The sequence below is a fragment of the Cibotium barometz genome, chromosome 40 (genome assembly GCF_041138505.1).
Source record: "Cibotium barometz isolate CiBa-2024 chromosome 40, ASM4113850v1, whole genome shotgun sequence".
NCBI classification, from domain to species: domain Eukaryota; kingdom Viridiplantae; phylum Streptophyta; class Polypodiopsida; order Cyatheales; family Cibotiaceae; genus Cibotium; species Cibotium barometz.
In genome coordinates, this window is record NC_141085.1 from 42380911 (window position 1) to 42399824 (window position 18914).

Below are 18914 nucleotides of genomic sequence, written 5' to 3' on the forward strand. Positions count from 1 at the left end.
ACCATATACCTCCGTGTGGGTACTGATTCTTCCCCAAAAACCACGGGTCTTCATGCAATAGAGCTGGTACAGCAAGTACAACTCTCCATTTAGTCGGTACAACAGGTACAATGGCTGGTACAGCCGGTACAGTGGCTGGTACAGCCGGTAGGGTGGTTGGTACAGATGGTATGGTGGCTGGTATAGCAGGTACAGCAAGTACAAAAGTTGGTACATCCGGTACAAGGGTTGGTACAACAAGTACAATGGCTAGAAATCATAATAAATGATTAAATACCCTTGCCTTCAGTATTTCTTCGCGATGAAAGCCTCCAAAACAGTCCCCAACAGCCGGTATTCTTCATGGGCAGCCTTCAAGAGAGAGAGAAAGAGAGTAGCCATCATTAGGGCAGCCTGTAACGGTGGTAGAGGCTAGTGTGCAGCAAGAGAGCCTCTATTAATAAAGAGAGAGGGCTCCAATTTATAGATTTGGGCCTCCCATGAGCTAAAATGGCAAGAGAAGGCTACAATGACAAGTGGAGAGCCACACAATAGCTAAAGTGACAAATGTGAGGCCACTTGTCTCACTTTGAACCACTTTCTAACAAGTGTCAGGCCACTTGTCTCACTTTAGTCCACTTTCTTGCCACATGTCCCAGTCTAAGAGATGGGTCCTTCCATAAACTTTATCTCTAAAAATATCCCAACTGGTAGACAAATTGTCAAAGGCACTTTGCCAACTCTTGGTATCTGCTCAATTCCAGATGTAATGACGCGAACAAAATTTCAATCGGAGTTGGGCCAAAAATAGCAACTCTCCTAAATTTTAGGAGTGTGGTCCTTTGTATTGTAGGATAATCCCCCATTCCCAAAGCTTGTACTTTCCAAATATTTAGATATCCTGGAGTTCACCAGACCCCTTTCATACTGGGAAATGTCCAGGCTGGTGACATCCTCCCAAGCTTCTTAAAAGTTGTCTGCAACTTTAAGCTTCAAGTCATATATTCAAGATATAATCATGTCCCATCAAGTGGGCGAGACGAGACAGTCTCAAAAATCCAATATAACATGTCCCAAAGAAATGGGTGAGACTAAATAAGTCTCCATAATACCAATATCAAAATCATGTCCCAAAATAAATGGGCGAGAATTCCATGGAAGATATGCTAGACACAGGCACAAGAGCCAATTGTGTCTCAATCACCAATATCAATGAGATAATCATATGCCAATGAAAATCACCAACCAGGTGCTAAGACACTTAAATAAGTGCCATGCACAAGAAACTAGTGCCTCGCACAGAAACATGTGCTATGCACACAAACTGGTGCCATTCAAGAGCACAAACCATGGTGATAGAAAAGCTGGTTCTCCATAGTTTTGGCAATCCTTTCTCCCAATCCCAACAGCTCCCATGTTCTCCCATACAATCCCAACTCTGATCAACAAGCATGGTGTGGAAACAATAAAACACTCACTCCACAATCGCAATACGAATCCACGTGTATGGTGGAGTGTTCATTGAATTGTCCTCTCACAATCCCAACATGAATCCACATGCATGGTGAGATGAACAATGAACCTCTTGGCCTTTGTATGGGGAGATAGTGATTCTAATATGGCATAAAGATAAATAAATCCATGTACCAAATAAACGGGCGAGACAAAACAGTCCCATAAGTCCAGATATCATAATCATGTTCCAAGTAAATGGACGAGACAAAATAAGTCTCCTGCCAACAAGGCATCAGTTCACATGACCCTTGGCATAGACATAAGTTCCGTGCCAACCAGGCGTCATGTCCACTTTACCACTTGCACTCCGTGTTGGTACTCTGACCACACACCTTGGATGAGAGGTGGGCTCAAGTAACAAGATAAAACAATCACTCGCAGACATAGATAGCCTGGTGTTCCATAAGCATTTCTGCTACACATAGTTTATAGGCATTTTGGCCACCAACTCACACTACCCTCTCAAGTGCCCATGTTCCCTTCCATCTTCTCTCTATTGTTCCACCCACACATGGTAGAAACAATCTTCAAGAGAGCACGTAGGACAAGAGAACACTACACACGGCATGTTGTGCTCGACACTACCCTCTGAAGTACCCATGTTCCCTTCCATCTGCTCTCTATTGTTCCACCCACACATGGTAGAAACAATCTTCAAGAGAGCACGTAGGACAAGAGAACACTACACAAGGTATGTGAACCATGAGTTCCATAAGTCCAATGCATCCCAAATAAAGGGAGCCATAAAGAATAATCCATAAACCTGAGGATGGATCCAAATCCCTAGAAAAGAAGACCAGGAATCCATAGACCTGTATACCATAATCCTTGTATACCATAACTCTTACCACATACTCCGTGCTAGCCACACACCTTGGAGTAGAGGTGGACTTTTATCCATAAAAGTATCATATCCATGAGATATCCAAATATTCCTTCTTTATAAACTGGGACAGATTCGTCCATAATCTTGTCCAAGAAAGAAATCTCCATAGATATAATCCATCCCAATAAAGGGAGTCATAAACAATGTTTCCCTGAACCATCTCAAGGCAAACAACACCACCTTTCTCCTTGCATGGCTATACAAGGATTAGTAAACGTCAAAAACACTTCATAGTAAATAGCAAAAGCACCAACTTTGCAAACTCAAAGTATACTTAGCTTTTCTTTGCCAGGTTGATCATGAAGCCAAAATAAATATCTCGTCACCATATCCTTAAGATATCCTGAGATATATCTCCATATAGCTTGCCTGTAAGCTTGATAATATAATCCACAATATCCATATGGAAAGAGTGCTAAACGTGTGCACATAAAGTCAACTCCATACTTCCAAGATAAATTTTGTGAATTCATAAATCCTTAGACCAAGCTGTCTATTGCTCATGCTCTTGCTTGATAGGCTCTGAAGTGGCTGGCCATGCTTAATAGCAATGATGGTAAGTGTGGTCCCCACTTGAGATCTTTTCTCTTCCTTATTGATAGAAGGAAGCCTCTGCTTCCAAGGAAGCCTATGCTCTGATACCAATGAAACTCGCGGCGGTGAGTGCCCGGGGGACTAGGGCCTTTGACACACTTGTTGATACCATCAATGCATATTAAAACACTTAAACATGGCCACAGCCTTAACACATATCCATCATCACTTTGCATAAAACATAAAAGCTGGACAAAACATCCACAAATGCTGAAAGTGGAGCTTGCACGTGCGACACCACATAGAGGCCGGAATGGGCCGACCCCCCCGCCTTGGAGTATTTTATGACCCAAGGAGAATAATATCATGTACGAGCTTTGAGGGCCTTACTCTCCCCACGGGAGATGCCGGATTATCCATATACAAATGCAATAACACAGCCCAACACGAGGCTACCAAGCCGGAACATAGGCTGTGGAAATGCCGAGCCAACAACATAATCCATATACCTCCGTGTGGGTACTGATTCTTCCCCAAAAACCACGGGTCTTCATGCATTAGAGCTGGTACAGCAAGTACAACTCTCCAGTCAGCCGGTACAGTAGGTACAATGGCTGGTACAGTAGGCACAATGGTTGGTACAGCAGGTACAGCAAGTACAAAAGTTGGTACAGTCGGTACAAGGTCTGGTACAACAAGTACAATGGCTAGAAATCAAAATAAATGATTAAATGCCCTTGCCCTCAGTATTTCTTCACGATGGAAGCCTCCAAAACAGTCCCCAACAGCCGGTATTCTTCATGGGCAGCCTTCAAGAGAGAGAGAAAGAGAGTAGCCATCATTAGGGCAGCCTGTAACGGTGGTAGAGGCTAGTGTGCAGCAAGAGAGCCTCTATTAATGAAGAGAGAGGGCTCCAATTTATAGATTTGGGCCTCCCATGAGCTAAAATGGCAAGAGAAGGCTACAATGACAAGTGGAGAGCCACACAATAGCTGAAGTGACAAGTGTGAGGCCACTTGTCTCACTTTGATCCACTTTCTAACAAGTGTCAGGCCACTTGTCTCACTTTAGTCCACTTTCTTGCCACATGTCCCAATCTAAGAGATGGGTCCTTCCATAAACTTTATCTCTAAAAATATCCCAATTGGGAGACACACTGTCAAAGGCACTTTGCCAACTCTTAGTATCTGCTCAATTCCAGATGTAATGACGCGAACAGAATTTCCATCGGAGTCGGGCCAAAAATAGCAACTCTCCTAAATTTTAGGAGTGTGGTCCTTTGTATTCTAGGATAATCTTCCATTCCCAAAGCTTGTACTTTCCAAATATTTAGACATCCTGGAGTCCACCAGACCCCTTTCATACTGGGAAATGTCCAGGCTGGTGACAGTTCTTGCTTGCAATCTTTCTCTCTCTCATGTTCATTGCTTCCGCTTGTGCACATTCTTTCATGGTATCATTGGCCTAGGCTCTGGCTGCTGCACAATCTGCTCCTCTACGTTTTCTGCTTCCGTAGATTCTCCAGGCTAAGCTCTTTCAAAACAGTGGCTGCGTTTCTCTTTCTTAGCTGCGTTTTTTGCTCTACAAGCTCTCCAACTGCTATCGGCCAGCTCTCAGGCTGCGTTTTCTTCTACAGAGGCAAGTGGAGGAAGTCTAGCTGCAGATTCAGTGAGTGCTTCAGACAAGTGGCACATCAGCTCTTCTCCCTCCAAGATCCCCTCCCTCTTTTGGTAGGAGGTTCCCAGTGGTGTGTTTTTTGGGTTTCTTTTGCAGCTGTCCAGCCTGCATCTTCAGAGGGTGCTATTAGTCCCTAGTTGGATCTTGTGGAAAGGTTCTTGAGAGAGCACGTGGATTGCTTAGCTATAGAGGTTGTTTGAGACATAGCTTCTTTGAGGCAGACATGGGTCCCCCCTGCACGAACAAGGAGGACAAGCTCAGTGGTACAAACTATGATCATTGGAAGCTACAGATGAAGGTCTGGTTCACACACAAGGGTCTCTGGGAGATTGTTCAGGGCGACGAACGAAAGCCCGAACGCCCTGCCAGCTCTAGCAAGTGGACTCAGGACCAGGAGGATGCCTTTCTCACCGAACTTTCAGCTTGGGAGAATCAAGACTCAAAATCTCACTCTGCACTTGTACGAGCCATCTCACCAGAGGTCTCCCCCGCCGTGCAAACATTGGATTGTGCTGCTTCTGTTTGGAGAAAGCTGACAGACCTATATGCACGGGACTCTACAATGCGATCTGTTAACCTATTGGGTCAGCTCTTTTCTCTGGAGTTTACAGCAGGGACTTCCATGCAGTCGTTTGTGATGAAGGTTAAGGTAATTCATGACCAATTAGTGGCAATGGGTACTGCCCTGACCTCTTCTCAGTTAGCTGCTCTCCTCCTCATCAGGCTTCCTGCAGATTATGACATGGTTTCCCGAGCTTTGCGGGTTCAGATCACAACACGTTCCCTCGAGTTTGATGATCTGTGTACTCTCCTCTTGGAAGAGGAATCCATCCTAGTTTCTCATGGGAAATTGAAAGTTTCATCTTCTATTGGACCTGATCAGGCACTCTCGACGGTGCAGAAGAAAGTTCGGAGTCGGTGTTACAAATGTGGGAAGAAAGGCCACCTGTCAAAGGATTGTCAGTCAAAGTACAAAGGCAAAGCCAAGGACAAGGGCAAGTCTTCAAAGAAGGGCAAAGACAAGTCACATGACACTGACACAGACTCGTCTAGTGACAACCCCAGCTCTCCCAAGGCCTTACAGTTTGGAGAGAACATGACTGGTGTCCTGCTCGGATCCTAAGGGCATACCCCCGCGTGCTGTCTTCCAGAAACGGCTTGTGGGCAGGAGAGGGGGCTTTTCAAAAGCTCTCTTATATTAAATCTGGAGCATGGGACCTGTGTGTCGGAGTTCCAAGTATAAAGACAGGCAAGTTCACTTGATGGTCCGGATGAGTTCCAGGATCAACCAAGTTTCCTTCATGGTTCGGATGAGTTCCAGAACTATTGGTTAGCAGAGACTATGGACAGGATGTGTTCCATGTTCATTTGTTCGAGGCTATTGGGTGTGATGTGTTCACAGTTCTACTTTGAGTTTGGAGCCAAGCAGATTTTCTTTTGCTCTTTATAGTGGCATTATGTTCTCTGAAGACAACAAGCTGACATGTGCATTTTCCGAGCTGTACTCAGTACTGGCCATGCTAAGGTGTCCATGGTCGCACCTTCGTCTTCAGTTTTCTTCTGACTTTTTTGCACACTTCAAGATGCAGAGGGGGTGTTAAAATATTGCATCCTTCTATTTATGTTGTCGTGGAGCTGTCGGCCTGTTTTCCTACAGCCGACTGCTTCATGCACAAGTATATAAGAGGTGCTCCCTTTATTCATTCTATCATATCATTCCTTGCCCTATTTGCTGGCTCTTGTACTCTGTAACCTCAAGCTAATAAAGCTCAGTTCTTGCTTGCAATCTTTCTCTCTCTCATGTTCATTGCTTGCGCTTGTGCACATTCTTTCACTAGCCACTACATATACTTTTTTTTTGTAAAGCTTAATGTCATTAATTACAGGTGGGAAACCTCAAAACGAGGAAAACCCACCAAAAAGATCACACTTTTTATTTACAAGTGGGAAACCTGTAAGCGAGGAAAACCCAGAAAAAGAAGAGTAACTATAGGTTCCACCACCTAGAAGCAATCAAAGTAAATCCTATAAGCATCAAGAGTGATGTCCCCAGCATCATAAGCAAAATGAAGCGCGTGACCAAGCGAGAACTTGAAGTAATGGAAGGGAACAATGTCATTGGCTTGGAACATGAGGTTGTTCCGAACATGCCATATGGTCCAAAAGACCCAGAATCGGACCCAGCTGAAAAATACTGCAAACTGAGACTGTGATGCTTGTAACACCCCAAAAAGCCAAAAGCATCTGTGAAAAATGCCCGAAGGGAAACGAAGGCGAAGAGCAGTCGAGACCTGGCGAATGAACGATCTGGAGCATACGCAACCCCATAGTAAATGTGGGACAGTCTCCTCAGTAGCTTTACATCGGACACAACGTGAAGGCGCAATATGACGTGCATGTAACAAGCTACCAACAGGAAGAGCACCAACCAAACAGCGCCACAAGAACAGGCGTTCTTTAAGAGGCAGATGACTTTTCCAAATGCGAAACAATGTACATTTCCACCACATTGAAGATTTGGAGAGAGACCATAGCTGATTACCATGTCTGACTATCCATGCATCCGATTGCAAGAGGGCATAAACTGTCCCAGCTGAAATACATTCCATAGCAGTGGTTCCAAGATTCCAATCAGATAGACGGGAATCCACATTCAAGCGAGGTAAAGGAGAAATATCAGCAATCATCCGCTGAATTTCTGTCCAAAGATGAGAATAATGGGATCCCAATTGAAAACGATCCGCCGCAACAGAGAAGGAAAGAACCTGACCAGTGTCATCCACCACCTGATGTATCTGACAAATTCCTTTTTGAGATAGAAAATATGCCTGACGAGGTGAACGGTCAACCAAAGTGGAAGAAAATACACGACTCCAATGCAAACTCTCTAGCCGCAAGGAATTGCCCATCAAAGATTGGGAACCATGCCATGTCATATGTGAAGTAACTTCCTTCCAATCAATAATGAGAGAAGAAGTGAAAGGACATCCCGGAATGTGTCCTTCAAGTTTTCCACATATAAGATCCCAGTATGTGGGTTGCCAGACCCCTAGGTGCAGCCACTACATATACCCTTCTGCACCTAGGGGTCTACCAAGATCATCTCTGATAACGTCGTTTCACATAATGGGCTTCAAACTCATCTACTGAGCTTGGGGATCTATGACGTAAAAATTATATGCAGAGTGCTCCAAGCTTGGATAATGGAAGAAACGAGTGGGAAGAAAAGGGCGGTAATCTGTCTCGGAGAAAATAAAACGTGCTCCAAGCTTGGATAATGGAAGAAACGAGTGGGAAGAAAAGGGCGGTAATCTGTCTCGGAGAAAATAAAACGTGTGTTGTGCCTCCAGTTCATGACTGCTCTCAGGTGTTGGAGAACAAGCCGTATCCAAGTACAAAAGCATAAAGGCATGTGCACACACTCCTGTAAAAGAGAGTGGATAAAATCGAGAAAGTACATGAGGCAAAAGTCAAAGGGGCATCTACCTTAGCTAGAATCAAGGAGCTGATTTAGAGGAAAAGTTGGAGAGAATCATGAAGCCACCCACTCACACCTAATCACAAATGTTAAGTTGTATTAGCATCATGTATGGAGCCTATTTAAAGGCATTGTCGTGTTCTCTCTCTCTCTCTCTCTCTCTCTCTCAGTTTTACTTTCAGTACCATGATGATATATTCCATGGGCATGATGTAACATTTTGGTCTCATAGATCATTTTGGCCTTTTGAAGATGTTAATACAACTTTCTCTCTCTTTGTGTTTATGCCATAGCCATAGCCACGTTCCTTTATGATCCACCATAGACTCCACCTCATTGTTTTCTACACTTGGTATCAGAGCTATAGGTTGATTCTACCTCGAGCATTAGTGCCCTATGCTGCCATCCGTACACCCGTGTGCCACCATTCGTACAACGGCTGTACAAGCGCAAACAGTCCGTACAGCCTCTGCACTATGTCAGCAGTTGTAAGGCAGCCCAGTCCTGTGCACACATCCGGAGCAGAAACCAACAGGGTGCACAAACCAGCACACACATTAGTCCATGAAGCAACCTTAGGAAAGTAAAGTCGATTTTGGCCTTTTTTCAATTTCTGTAAGTCCTTAATCAAAGTAATTAGCCAAAATTACTCTGTTAATTTTCACAATTGAGGGTGCAAATCTAGCATTAAGGTGTTGCTATAGCATGACAAAGCATTATTGATCTAAACCCCCATTGTTTAAAAACCCTAATTTTATTCCGGGCATTATCTGTATGGGATTAGACACTGGCATTGGAAACTCTCCTTTGTTAAGACCTTCCCAGATTCATAGTATATCGTGGCTACCTATATGTTCAATGCAGAAAATTTCCACACATGGCAAACTAAGCTAAAGTTTAGGTGGGGCCTAGGCAAGGAACTCTAAAGATTCTTCGCAGATAGAGTTCTATGGTCTTGTAATGAAACCACATGAGAGCTTTGATGCTAAAGATTCTTTGCAGATAGAGTTCTATGGTCTTGTAATGAAACCACATGAGAGCTTTGATGCTCATGTGAATAGGATGAAGTCCTTAATGAACTAGTTTGTAGGTCTTAAAGCTAATGTGGAAGAAGATGTGGCCCTAGTAGCACTCATAAAGTATATGCTTGAAGAGCTTTACAGGAATCTCATCACTACACTGAAGAACTTGCCAAACTTTACCGTGGAAGGGGTCATAACCTCCTTCAAGGAAGAAGAAAGGAAGGTCAAGAACAAAGTAGCGGAGGGGGATAACTCCTTTGTTGGGTATTTCGGAGCTCGTATGTGTGTCCATCTCTTCTGTATGTACCCTTATTTGTGTACCCGCTTGTGTTTGTGTGTGAATTGCTTCCAAAGGGACTATGTATACCACCCTGTGTGTGTGTGTGACCTTGTTCATATGTATGTGTGTGAACATGTGCCTAGGTGTGAACACACCCTTATATCTGGATAAGATACATGTGCCATGTGTCATGTCTTCATATTTATGTGAGGAGGTTTGCAACCTATAAAAGCATGTACTTGGTATACTTCAAATCAATCTAATCAAAGTATATTGAGTTGTGCAATATCATCTTTCTAGAGCATTGTTACACTATATCATAGGCTTTCTCAAAATCAAGTAGCAAGATTGCCAAAAGCTGATTACTTGCTTTGCCCACTCTACTGTCTCCCAAAAGGAAAAGATGTTCTCAAAGATGCTTCTTCCTTGGAGGAATCCATTCTGTGTGTCATGAATGACTAGTCATCCGTAACACTGGCTGCAATCTCATGCTCACTGCCTTGGCAGAGAGTTTTGTATGCTGTCCCAAGCAATGTGATAGGTATCCACTGGGCAATGTTAGCCTTATCACTACCCTTAGGAATGAGGTGGTTAAGACCCTCAGTAAGAAAGGAGGCATAGAGCCCATGTTCCACATATCCTATAATGCCCCAGTGATCTCATTCCCAATGCCATCCCAAAAACTCATGAAAAACGTGGGAGAGAGGCTATCATCCTTAGGACATTTACCATGTGGTCCAGCTAGACAGCAGCCAAATGTGAACAAGGTGGGTTTGGGGGCCAAAAGGCCCAGGCTGATCTGCTCTCACAACCAGCCGACTAGCAGAGAGGGGCCCTTGCTTCCCTATAAAAGGGTGCCCCAGCCTTTCAGTGCCGCCTTTTTCTCTCCTGAGCCTGAGCAGCCCTTTGTGCAAAAGAAATAAGCAAGTTCTTCCTTTTTCCTCACCCATGGATGACGATGTGCCCCTCTCTTACATTGTGTGCGACTGCAGTTTGAATAGGTTCTTTCCGTGCAACTTGGGCTCAGCGGGAAAATCAGTAGTTAGGTTTTTTCTCTCCACTTCTCGGTCTGGAGTCACTTTGAGATGCTTTGTACATAGAGCGTTTGCTCACCCTAAAGTAATAGTTGTAGTTTATTGGTGTGTGCCTGTGTTTTTGTTAAGTTTTCTGTTGCGCTAATCATCTCTGTTAACAGACTAGTAGCCTTACTCTTTATGAGGTGTTGTCCCTCATTTTAAGTATGCTCCAGTTCACAACTGAAGCTACAAGTGTTTACCCTCTTTCAGGAGGAATTCTTTTGGTTGAAGTGGACCGCATTTTGAGAGGCGGAGGTTTCTTTGCATGGGCTGCTCAGCCAGTTTACAAGCATGAGGGGAACCTTCCGGAAGAGTGGCATGGTGAGCTTTCTATTTTCTTTTGGATTTGAGTGAGGTGAAGGTTTCCAAACAAGTCTATAAAGCTTCAACTAACTGCTGTATGGTGATCTGTACATTTGCAAATTGGTCAACTTGGGACAGTAATTGCCTTTCTTGTAGTTAATGGCCATTGTTTGGGCCAGGCTGGAGCCTGATGCATTATGGTTTTGCTGTCCATAGCTGCCTTTTGATGACAAATTAGTAGCACAGCTTACTTGATTGATGGTGCAGCCTAACTGTTAACCTCTTTTTTTTTTTTTTTTTTTTGGCGGATTTTGATAGAAATGGTCAATCTTACCGAGCGCCTCTGCTGGACCTTGGTGTCAAAGGAAGGCTATCTTGCTATATGGCAAAAACCTCGTGATAATATTTGCTATGAGAACCGGTTGTTGGGGACTGAACCACCCCTTTGTGATACAGATAACGATCCAGATAATGTGTGGTAAGGTTGTAGCTTGCCAGCTCACGTAACTCAAACTTTTACTCGATAAAGTAATAAATTGATGTATGTTTTTGGCAGGTATGTTTCTCTGTCAGCATGCATCATGCGATTACCCCAGGATACGGCACCACACAATGTATCTGATTGGCCTGCTCGGTTGCACATTCCGCCCAAAAGGTTGATTGGAGTGAAGACTGATGCAAAGAAAGCTAAGCAGGAGGCCTTCATATCAGAAGAGCGATTTATGAAGGAGATTGTGAGTGGATATCAACGTGGTCTGGGCTTAAAACTAGATGAAATCCGGAATGTAATGGACATGAATGCTGGCTATGGAGGGTAAGTTCATACATTTTTGTCTTGCCTTTGCAAAAGGAAGGTCTTAGGGTTATCAAAAATCTAACATAGTAAAAAATAAGAGATGTAACAAAAAAGATCAAATATTTGGCGGTCGAGGTTCATTTTTTCTAGGCTGCAAGAAAAGGCTTCACTTTTCTCAGCACAGCATATCAATTAGGCTCTGCTTTTCCTCGTCATACATAGCATATTGAATCTTTTCACCTCTTTTTCGCTTGCACCTTTCCTTTCCCATCATAGTATCTCTCTCTCTCTCTTTCTCTCTCTCAGTTCATTGACAGGTTGGAGGGCACATGATCATGGCTGACCAGCACAGTAGTGCCTATTCTTCTATACACAGATAAAATAGTCCTCATTTCAGATTCAATGGAGGGGATGTGGAGACACTTGGATGCACTTCAGTTTGTGAGGAGAGGGATCTTATAGTGAAGCTTGGTCAGATTTGGGAGAGAAGGATTGGAGGATCCAGAGGTTGTAGATGATGTCGTTCTCATGGCTTCCTTTGAACCATAGGTGCCTCCTTTTGGCCTCCATATGGGCTGGACATTCCGTACATTCCTTCATACTTAGGCTTCCTTTGAGCCTTTGAGCCATAGTCTATGACTTATGCAACTCATACATTCAATTGAGGGTCGCATGACACTCCTCCTTGCTCCTAACATTTACCCAACATCAGTTGCTATTTTCAACACTCCCCCGCAAGTGATTTACTACTACCACCATACATACATTGGATCTATACTCTTAGTAATTTGCTAGAGTGGTCTATCAGGTGCCTCATAGACTACAATGTTGGCTTAGGACTTGGAAGTTTAACACAAGGGTAGGAATACAATGGTTAAACACAAGGTATGAGAGGTGTCCTCTTCCATCAATTAGAAGCAATGTTCCGATGATTGGCCTCCTCCTTGGGAAGCCCTTTCATTTGGTTCTTCTTTGATCATTATGCTTGCTTGAGTGTTGGCTTGAGTCTTTTTTTGGTACCAATAATCTTTCTCTATGTGGCCTAGTTTGCCACAAAAGTTGCACTTAACTTTGGCTCTTGGTCAAAAAGATCAATACACACTTTCCAACGAGCTCCGTGAACTCTCGGACATCATTGTATTGAATGTTGCTAGCTCATTGGTGAGTCCGAATGGCATCACTACGAACTCATAATAGCCACGCTTGGTTCGGAAAGCTGTCTTTGGAATGTTGGCCTCAAAGATCTAAACCGGATGGTAGCCATTCTTGAGATAAAATACTTAGCACCATTGAGACGCTCCATAATGTACTCAATCTTGGGCATTGGGAACTTATCTTTGATGGTGAGTTTATTCAATGTCCTGTAGTCCACACACAAACGTGCGGTCTTCTCTTTCTTCTGCACAAATAAGATGGGCGCAACAAACGGTGAGGATGATGGGCGGGTAAATCCAGCCCAGAGTAACTGGAATAACTGTTGTTCTAGCTCACCCTCCGATGCCTTGGACATACGAGAGGGAGACTTACCGGGTGGGTCAGTCCGGGGACCAACTCAATGTGATGATCCTTAAGATGAATGGGTGGGAGGTCGTTCCTTAACGTGATGTCTGGGAACCGTGGAAAGACCCATCCAATTTTCTCTAAGGGTGTTGATTGAATAGGAGACTGTTGAGCACGGCAACACACACTTAGCTCCTTTTTTGATTGCTCATTGGGCTTCGACATGCAAAATGAGTGGGATTCTAGGAATGCTCCTATCCTCGTGAATTATGACGGGCTTAGGTAAACCGTCAACAATGGTGAAGGTGTCCTGCCACCAATAAGGGATGGACACAAATTCTCGAAACCACTAGATGTGGAGAATCATGTTACACCCCACAAGTGGTGAAACAATGAAATTTGGCTGAAATGTGGCCTTTTGAACATGCAACTCAAATTGTTGAGCTTTGTGAGTAATGTGTGTGCGGGGACTAGGTGTAAACTTGTCCACAACTAGATGGTGTGATACTAAGGTACAACCCATCTTAGCAGCAATTGTGGAGAGATGGCCTCCTTAGAGCTGGCCATATCGGAAAGGACAATGAATTGTTAACCCTTCGCTGTTGTGCCATAAGCACGGATAAGAGGGTTTGTCCGCCCTTCAACCTCGCCCTCCTGCTTATCATCAAATACCACTGGTGGTACTAGATTCAAAGTGGGCAATAGCTGACTGGCATTTGCAATTGAGGGTGGAGGGGTAGGGGTAGCTTCGACGGTAGTCACTGTTTTGGACGATGGTGGCTTTTTCGGTATGCCACTTGGAACAATCCTCTTGACCATGGCCTACTTGATGGCAAAAGAAACATCGGTTCTCTGCTTGGTACTGCTTTGGCTCGTCTGGTTGGAGATAACCTCTAGTAACTCCCTCCTTGGCCTTCTCCTTAGGTGTCTTTTAGGTTTGGCCTTTGTGTGTTTCTTCCTGTGTGAGGTGATCTGAGACTTGTTGTCCTTATCATCTTTGTTGTTCTGTGCTCCCTTACTCGATCAGGATGAGGAATGTTGCAACTGGGGTTTGGGGATTGTCTGGATCTGCTTGGGCTTGCCTCCATTCAACATCATCTCCTAATTCTGAGCCAGAGTCAGAGCGAGGTCATATGATTGAGGCTCGAAATTCCATGCAGGAAAGTGGATGTTCGTATCCAACCCCTCGAGAAACCATTTCAGCTTCTCTTCTTTTGACTTTCCCAATTGTTGTGACATGGTAATGACCTTGTTGGAATAGGTCAGCACTAGAGACCCATTCTGTGAGAGCTTGTAAAACTCATCCTCCAAATTGGTCATTTACTGGGGTGGAAGAAACCTAGCTTTGAGGTCAAACACAAAAGTATTCCATACATAATGAGTCGTGCCGGGTGTTGGATCTATATGAAGATTTGACCAATGCTTCCACCAAGTAACGGCTTCCCTAGTGAGGTGTGGAGCCGCCATATGGACTTTGTCTTGAGAATTTGCAATCTTAGCCAACGGAAAATATGCAACAAATTGATGTATAAACTGAGTGTATGTAGAATGATCACACTTACCATCATACTTACTGAAGTTTGGTTGAGTTGGGATGATGGTGGTGGATGAACTAGGACCAGGTGTCAATTTGGGGAGTGCTGCAGAGACTGGCCTGTAAGGTTGCCATTATCTGTTGACGTTGGAGTTGCATGGCTTTCTGATTGAGCTTATGTTGATGCTCCAAAGCTACGCGTTTTGCTTGGTTGGTCTTCATCATCCCTGCATTTAGCTTCCTCAGCCTTTCGTTCCTTAGCAAGTCCCCATCGTCTTTGCTGCTCCATTAGAAGAAGCATGTGTTCAAAATTGGGGGGGCTTCGGTCTTTAGGCTGCTCTTTAGGTTGTCGTGCTTCTTTCGCTTGTTGAAGTTGTAACTTTAGTAGCCTATTTTGTTCCATCAGCTCTTGAAGGAAAACTTAGAGCTTTGCGAAAGCATTTCTTCTATTGTTGTGTCTTTGTGGACACTGTCTTCTGCAGTGGTGTCTTCATGGACACTCTTTTGTGGTGGTGTCTTCTTTGAAGCTTCTTTTTCTTCCCCTAACATGGTGAATGGCTAGGTGGTTTTTCCTGACCTCAGTTTTATCATTCACGGAATGCTCTCACTATAGATAGCCAAGTTGGGTCACAACCAGAAGCTCTGATACTAATGCAACATGCAACTGGTATGATGTGTAACACTAAGCAAGGCCTTTTTTATACCTTTATGTTAGTGAGCATGAAGCAATCCACTTTAATCAATGTAGAGTCGACACCAGATTGGGTCCCAATCTATCCACTTAAGGCCCCCCTCGCGCAAGCAGGAGTTTTTGCTTTATTGCTTTGGAGAACTTCTTTACAATGTAGAAAACTTACTGATGACGGTTGACTGAGGATGAACGATGTAGACCATACATCAGTGCTCGGCTATAGATATGTATACACAAGCCAAAAGACTTGACCACTCATAATTCTGCTATTGTTTGACTGCTGAATTGTGTGTGAATGAGAATCAGGCTTAGTTTCGTACGTCGCACGGATCAGATCGTACGTACAATTCGTTCCGTACGGTACCGTACATATCCATACGATCAGGTACGATTTTGCCCTGTTTCTGCCCGTTGGAAATAGCCGTTTTCCTACCCGTTTTCTGCCCGTTTTTTCTGACCGTTTTCTGCCCGTTTTTTTGGCTGTTTTCCTTTCATCTCTCTTGAGTCCTTCTATAAAAGCCTCAAGGACCAAGCCTCTCCTCCATCTACTCCAAGCCTCTCCTCCACCACCCTCCATCTACTCCAAGCCTCTCCTCCACCCTCCTCCACCCTCCTCCAAGCTCCTTCCATCCCACTTGAGCCTCTACTCCAAGTTCTCTTCCTCCCATAGTTCATCTTCTCTACGCTCTCTCCTCTACAACACGCTTTAGCCCTTCTCTTATCCATCATGCCTCGGGAGAAGCATGAGGCTTTTGATTTGCATTGCCTCAATGTGGAGAAGGACACCAAGAAGTCCAACTCCCATCATTGGACATGCCGATATTGCGGCAAGTCATACACCAGTGGTGCAACAAGGCTTCTCCAGCACCTTTCAAAGATTGGGGGACAAGTTGCCCCATGCAAGGCGATCTACTTAGCGAGAATGATCCCCAGAGTGTCTCGTCCACCTTCGAAGAGTCCTCTTCAGAGAACTCTCTTGATGGACACTCTAGTAGTGATCATGTTGATGATCATGCAGATGTTGGTGATGATGTAGACTTTTGATATGTTATAGCTCTCTAGGCATTGGGCATCTATCTCCTTCTAGGCCATTGATGATGTTTTGTAGTATGTAGTATCATGTATGTACGCATGTTGGCGGTCGCCCATGCCATGAGTTTTTGGCCTATCCTTTTGTAGCAATTTTGTACTCTAATGGCATGATGACATTATGTTCATGGTTCTACTATTTTGTAACTTCTTGTCTACAATTTTTAAGTTTAGGAAGTATTTTTTTTTTAAAAACGTACTAATATCGTACCGTACCTCAAAAAATTTTAAGGTACCAATTAGTACCGTATTTTATCGTACCGTACCGTATCGTACCTTTCGTACTAACTAAGCCTGAATGAGATGATTCAAGCTTGGGACTGAAGGGCTGCTTATATATGCTCATCTGATGGTGGTTGGTTTTGCAAGCATGCTGTCGGCCTGTTGAATATACTCGCAACTGAGTTAAAAAGGTACTAAATCTGTACAAGTATAGCACTGATGAAGAGCTAGTGTGTCACTTGGCACCTCAGTGCATGGGTGCATGTGACAATAGCACGTGCGTTCAAAAGGTTCTATTGTAACAATTCCTCTAGTTACATGCTGGTAAAGCATGGGACACGCAAAACCCAGTACATACGAATCTAGCCTTTTTGGACCATTATCATTGGGCTCACTGCAGTTCAGAGTTGCTTTGGTGATTTATTTTGTTCAAACATCGGCTTCTTTATGGAAAACATTGTTGCGCTGATTTGTGCACACAGATTTGCTGCGGCTATAGCAGATTCGAAAGTTGATTGGTGGGTGATGAACATAGTCCCAATAAATGCTCCAAACACCTTGCCTGTTATATATGACCGTGGGCTGATAGGCGTCGCTCATGATTGGTAAGTGATGCAAGCTTGTACCGTTCCCACCTTATGGCCACATGGTTTTGGCTGCTTCAAGACATGTGATCATATTTCATATATAAAGCTGTTTGATTTTGCAGTGTGTTGCAATGTGTATGTTGTACGTCACATGTTTTCTAATGGGAGACTTTTGCAGGTGTGAGTCATTTGATACGTATCCTCGTACATATGATCTTCTCCATGCAGCCGGCCTGTTTAAGTTGGAAAAAAGCAGGTAAAGAGTTCTTTAACAGTGAAATATCGATCTTCTCTTTAGGGGCGCGTTTGTGCATGCCTTAGCATGTGCAGATATCACTATAGACCCCATGGATGACCTCTTTTTTCAACGCTTTTCAAGTTTTTACACAACCTGCCCATCTTTGCTGTCAGAGCATCTGACTGGGGAAGGTGAGGGGGCGGCTGCTCACTCATGAATGGGCCATCAAGCCCACCGCCTGTCTGCATTCTATGCACCTGCCAAAAGATGGCTCACAAGCCCTTTCCACTAGCATCAAATTTACGACAAGGACTAGATGAAATCAGGGCATGTTGAAATAGGAGTAGATTTGGGGGGCAAAGGCCCACTAACATGGTGGGTTGTATTCAAGAAGTTAAAGACCCCAACTAACCCTCATGCTGAATTGCGACCTTCCTTTTGCAGATGTAGTGTCGCACGCATTGTTTTGGAGATGGATCGCATCTTGCGTCCTGGTGGCTCCGCGTTGATTCGCGACTCTATAGATGCAATACAAGAAGTCGAAGCCATTGCGAGGTCGGTAAGGTGGAAAACTCGTGTCTTGGAGACTGAGAGCGGTCCTTATGGGAAAGACAAGCTGCTTTTTTGCAAGAAGCTGCTTTGGCATGATTAATGTAATGGGTGTTTTGTTATTAGAGGCTATGTAATTCTTTAGAGGCTAAGTAATTCTCTCTTAAGAGGGGGCCAGGAGGGGGAAAGGCGTTGATGTAATGGTTGATTTGTTGTTTTAATGTCTGTTTTTAAGTGGTTCTTCTGCTCATGCTTCATGCGCTCCTCGTGAACTCTAAGGATTAGAGCTTTCTTTAGGATATCTTACATGAAACACGATCGGAAAGCCCATGGCATAAGACACACCCAAGCATGGAAAATTGATAGATTAATCATGCTTTACTTTCCCCAACTTTAATGGTGGATCTGAGAAATAGAGGTGGACAAGCAAGTTTGCCTAAATGTATTCATTTCATGATTGGCAAGCCAAGTATGTAAACTCTAAAAGTACACTTGTTGGCGACATCATCTAGACTTAGTCCTTTTATGCAAATGTGCAAAGGACGCCTCGAGACACCTTAATGATAAGTGCTTAATTCATGCTTAATTTGCTCTAGTCATTAAGTAAAAAACATAAAACGAGGTCTTGTGGTTACGTGAATACGATCCATGAATGCCATAGCTCAAATCCTCTCCTCCTTTTCTTGCTCAACTCTATGCAAGAAGGCAAGATGACTCAAAAAGTTGCAGTTGCCTATATATTGACTACGTGTATTCACACTTGGGCTTCCATTTGATAAGTGGTTGTACATGGTCAGAAAGCGACTGAAGGATCATTATAGTTGCCACATGTTATTGCACCGAATGGGTTGAGACCACAACAACAAGAAAGCCAATGTGAGATTGACCACAAAGATTCTTTATGAGAATGTGTTCACGTGCTAGAAATACACATATTTTATAAATGACGTGGCCTTGT

General features: G+C 43.9%; 1 protein-coding gene across 1 annotated transcript in view; it reads left to right on the plus strand.

The window, feature by feature from the left end:
- The window catches only part of LOC147615516 (putative methyltransferase PMT12), a 78059-nt gene extending 59889 nt beyond the window's left edge, over positions 1 to 18170 (plus strand). Inside the window, exons 4-9 of the mRNA XM_086779623.1 lie at positions 10658 to 10768; positions 11069 to 11228; positions 11307 to 11564; positions 17065 to 17187; positions 17348 to 17425; positions 17852 to 18170. Coding sequence (XP_086635749.1) covers positions 10658 to 10768; positions 11069 to 11228; positions 11307 to 11564; positions 17065 to 17187; positions 17348 to 17425; positions 17852 to 18059 — 938 coding nt within the window. The 3' untranslated portion in view covers positions 18060 to 18170. The remainder of the gene's footprint in view (positions 1 to 10657; positions 10769 to 11068; positions 11229 to 11306; positions 11565 to 17064; positions 17188 to 17347; positions 17426 to 17851) is intronic.
- The last annotated feature ends 744 nt before the right edge of the window (positions 18171 to 18914 follow it).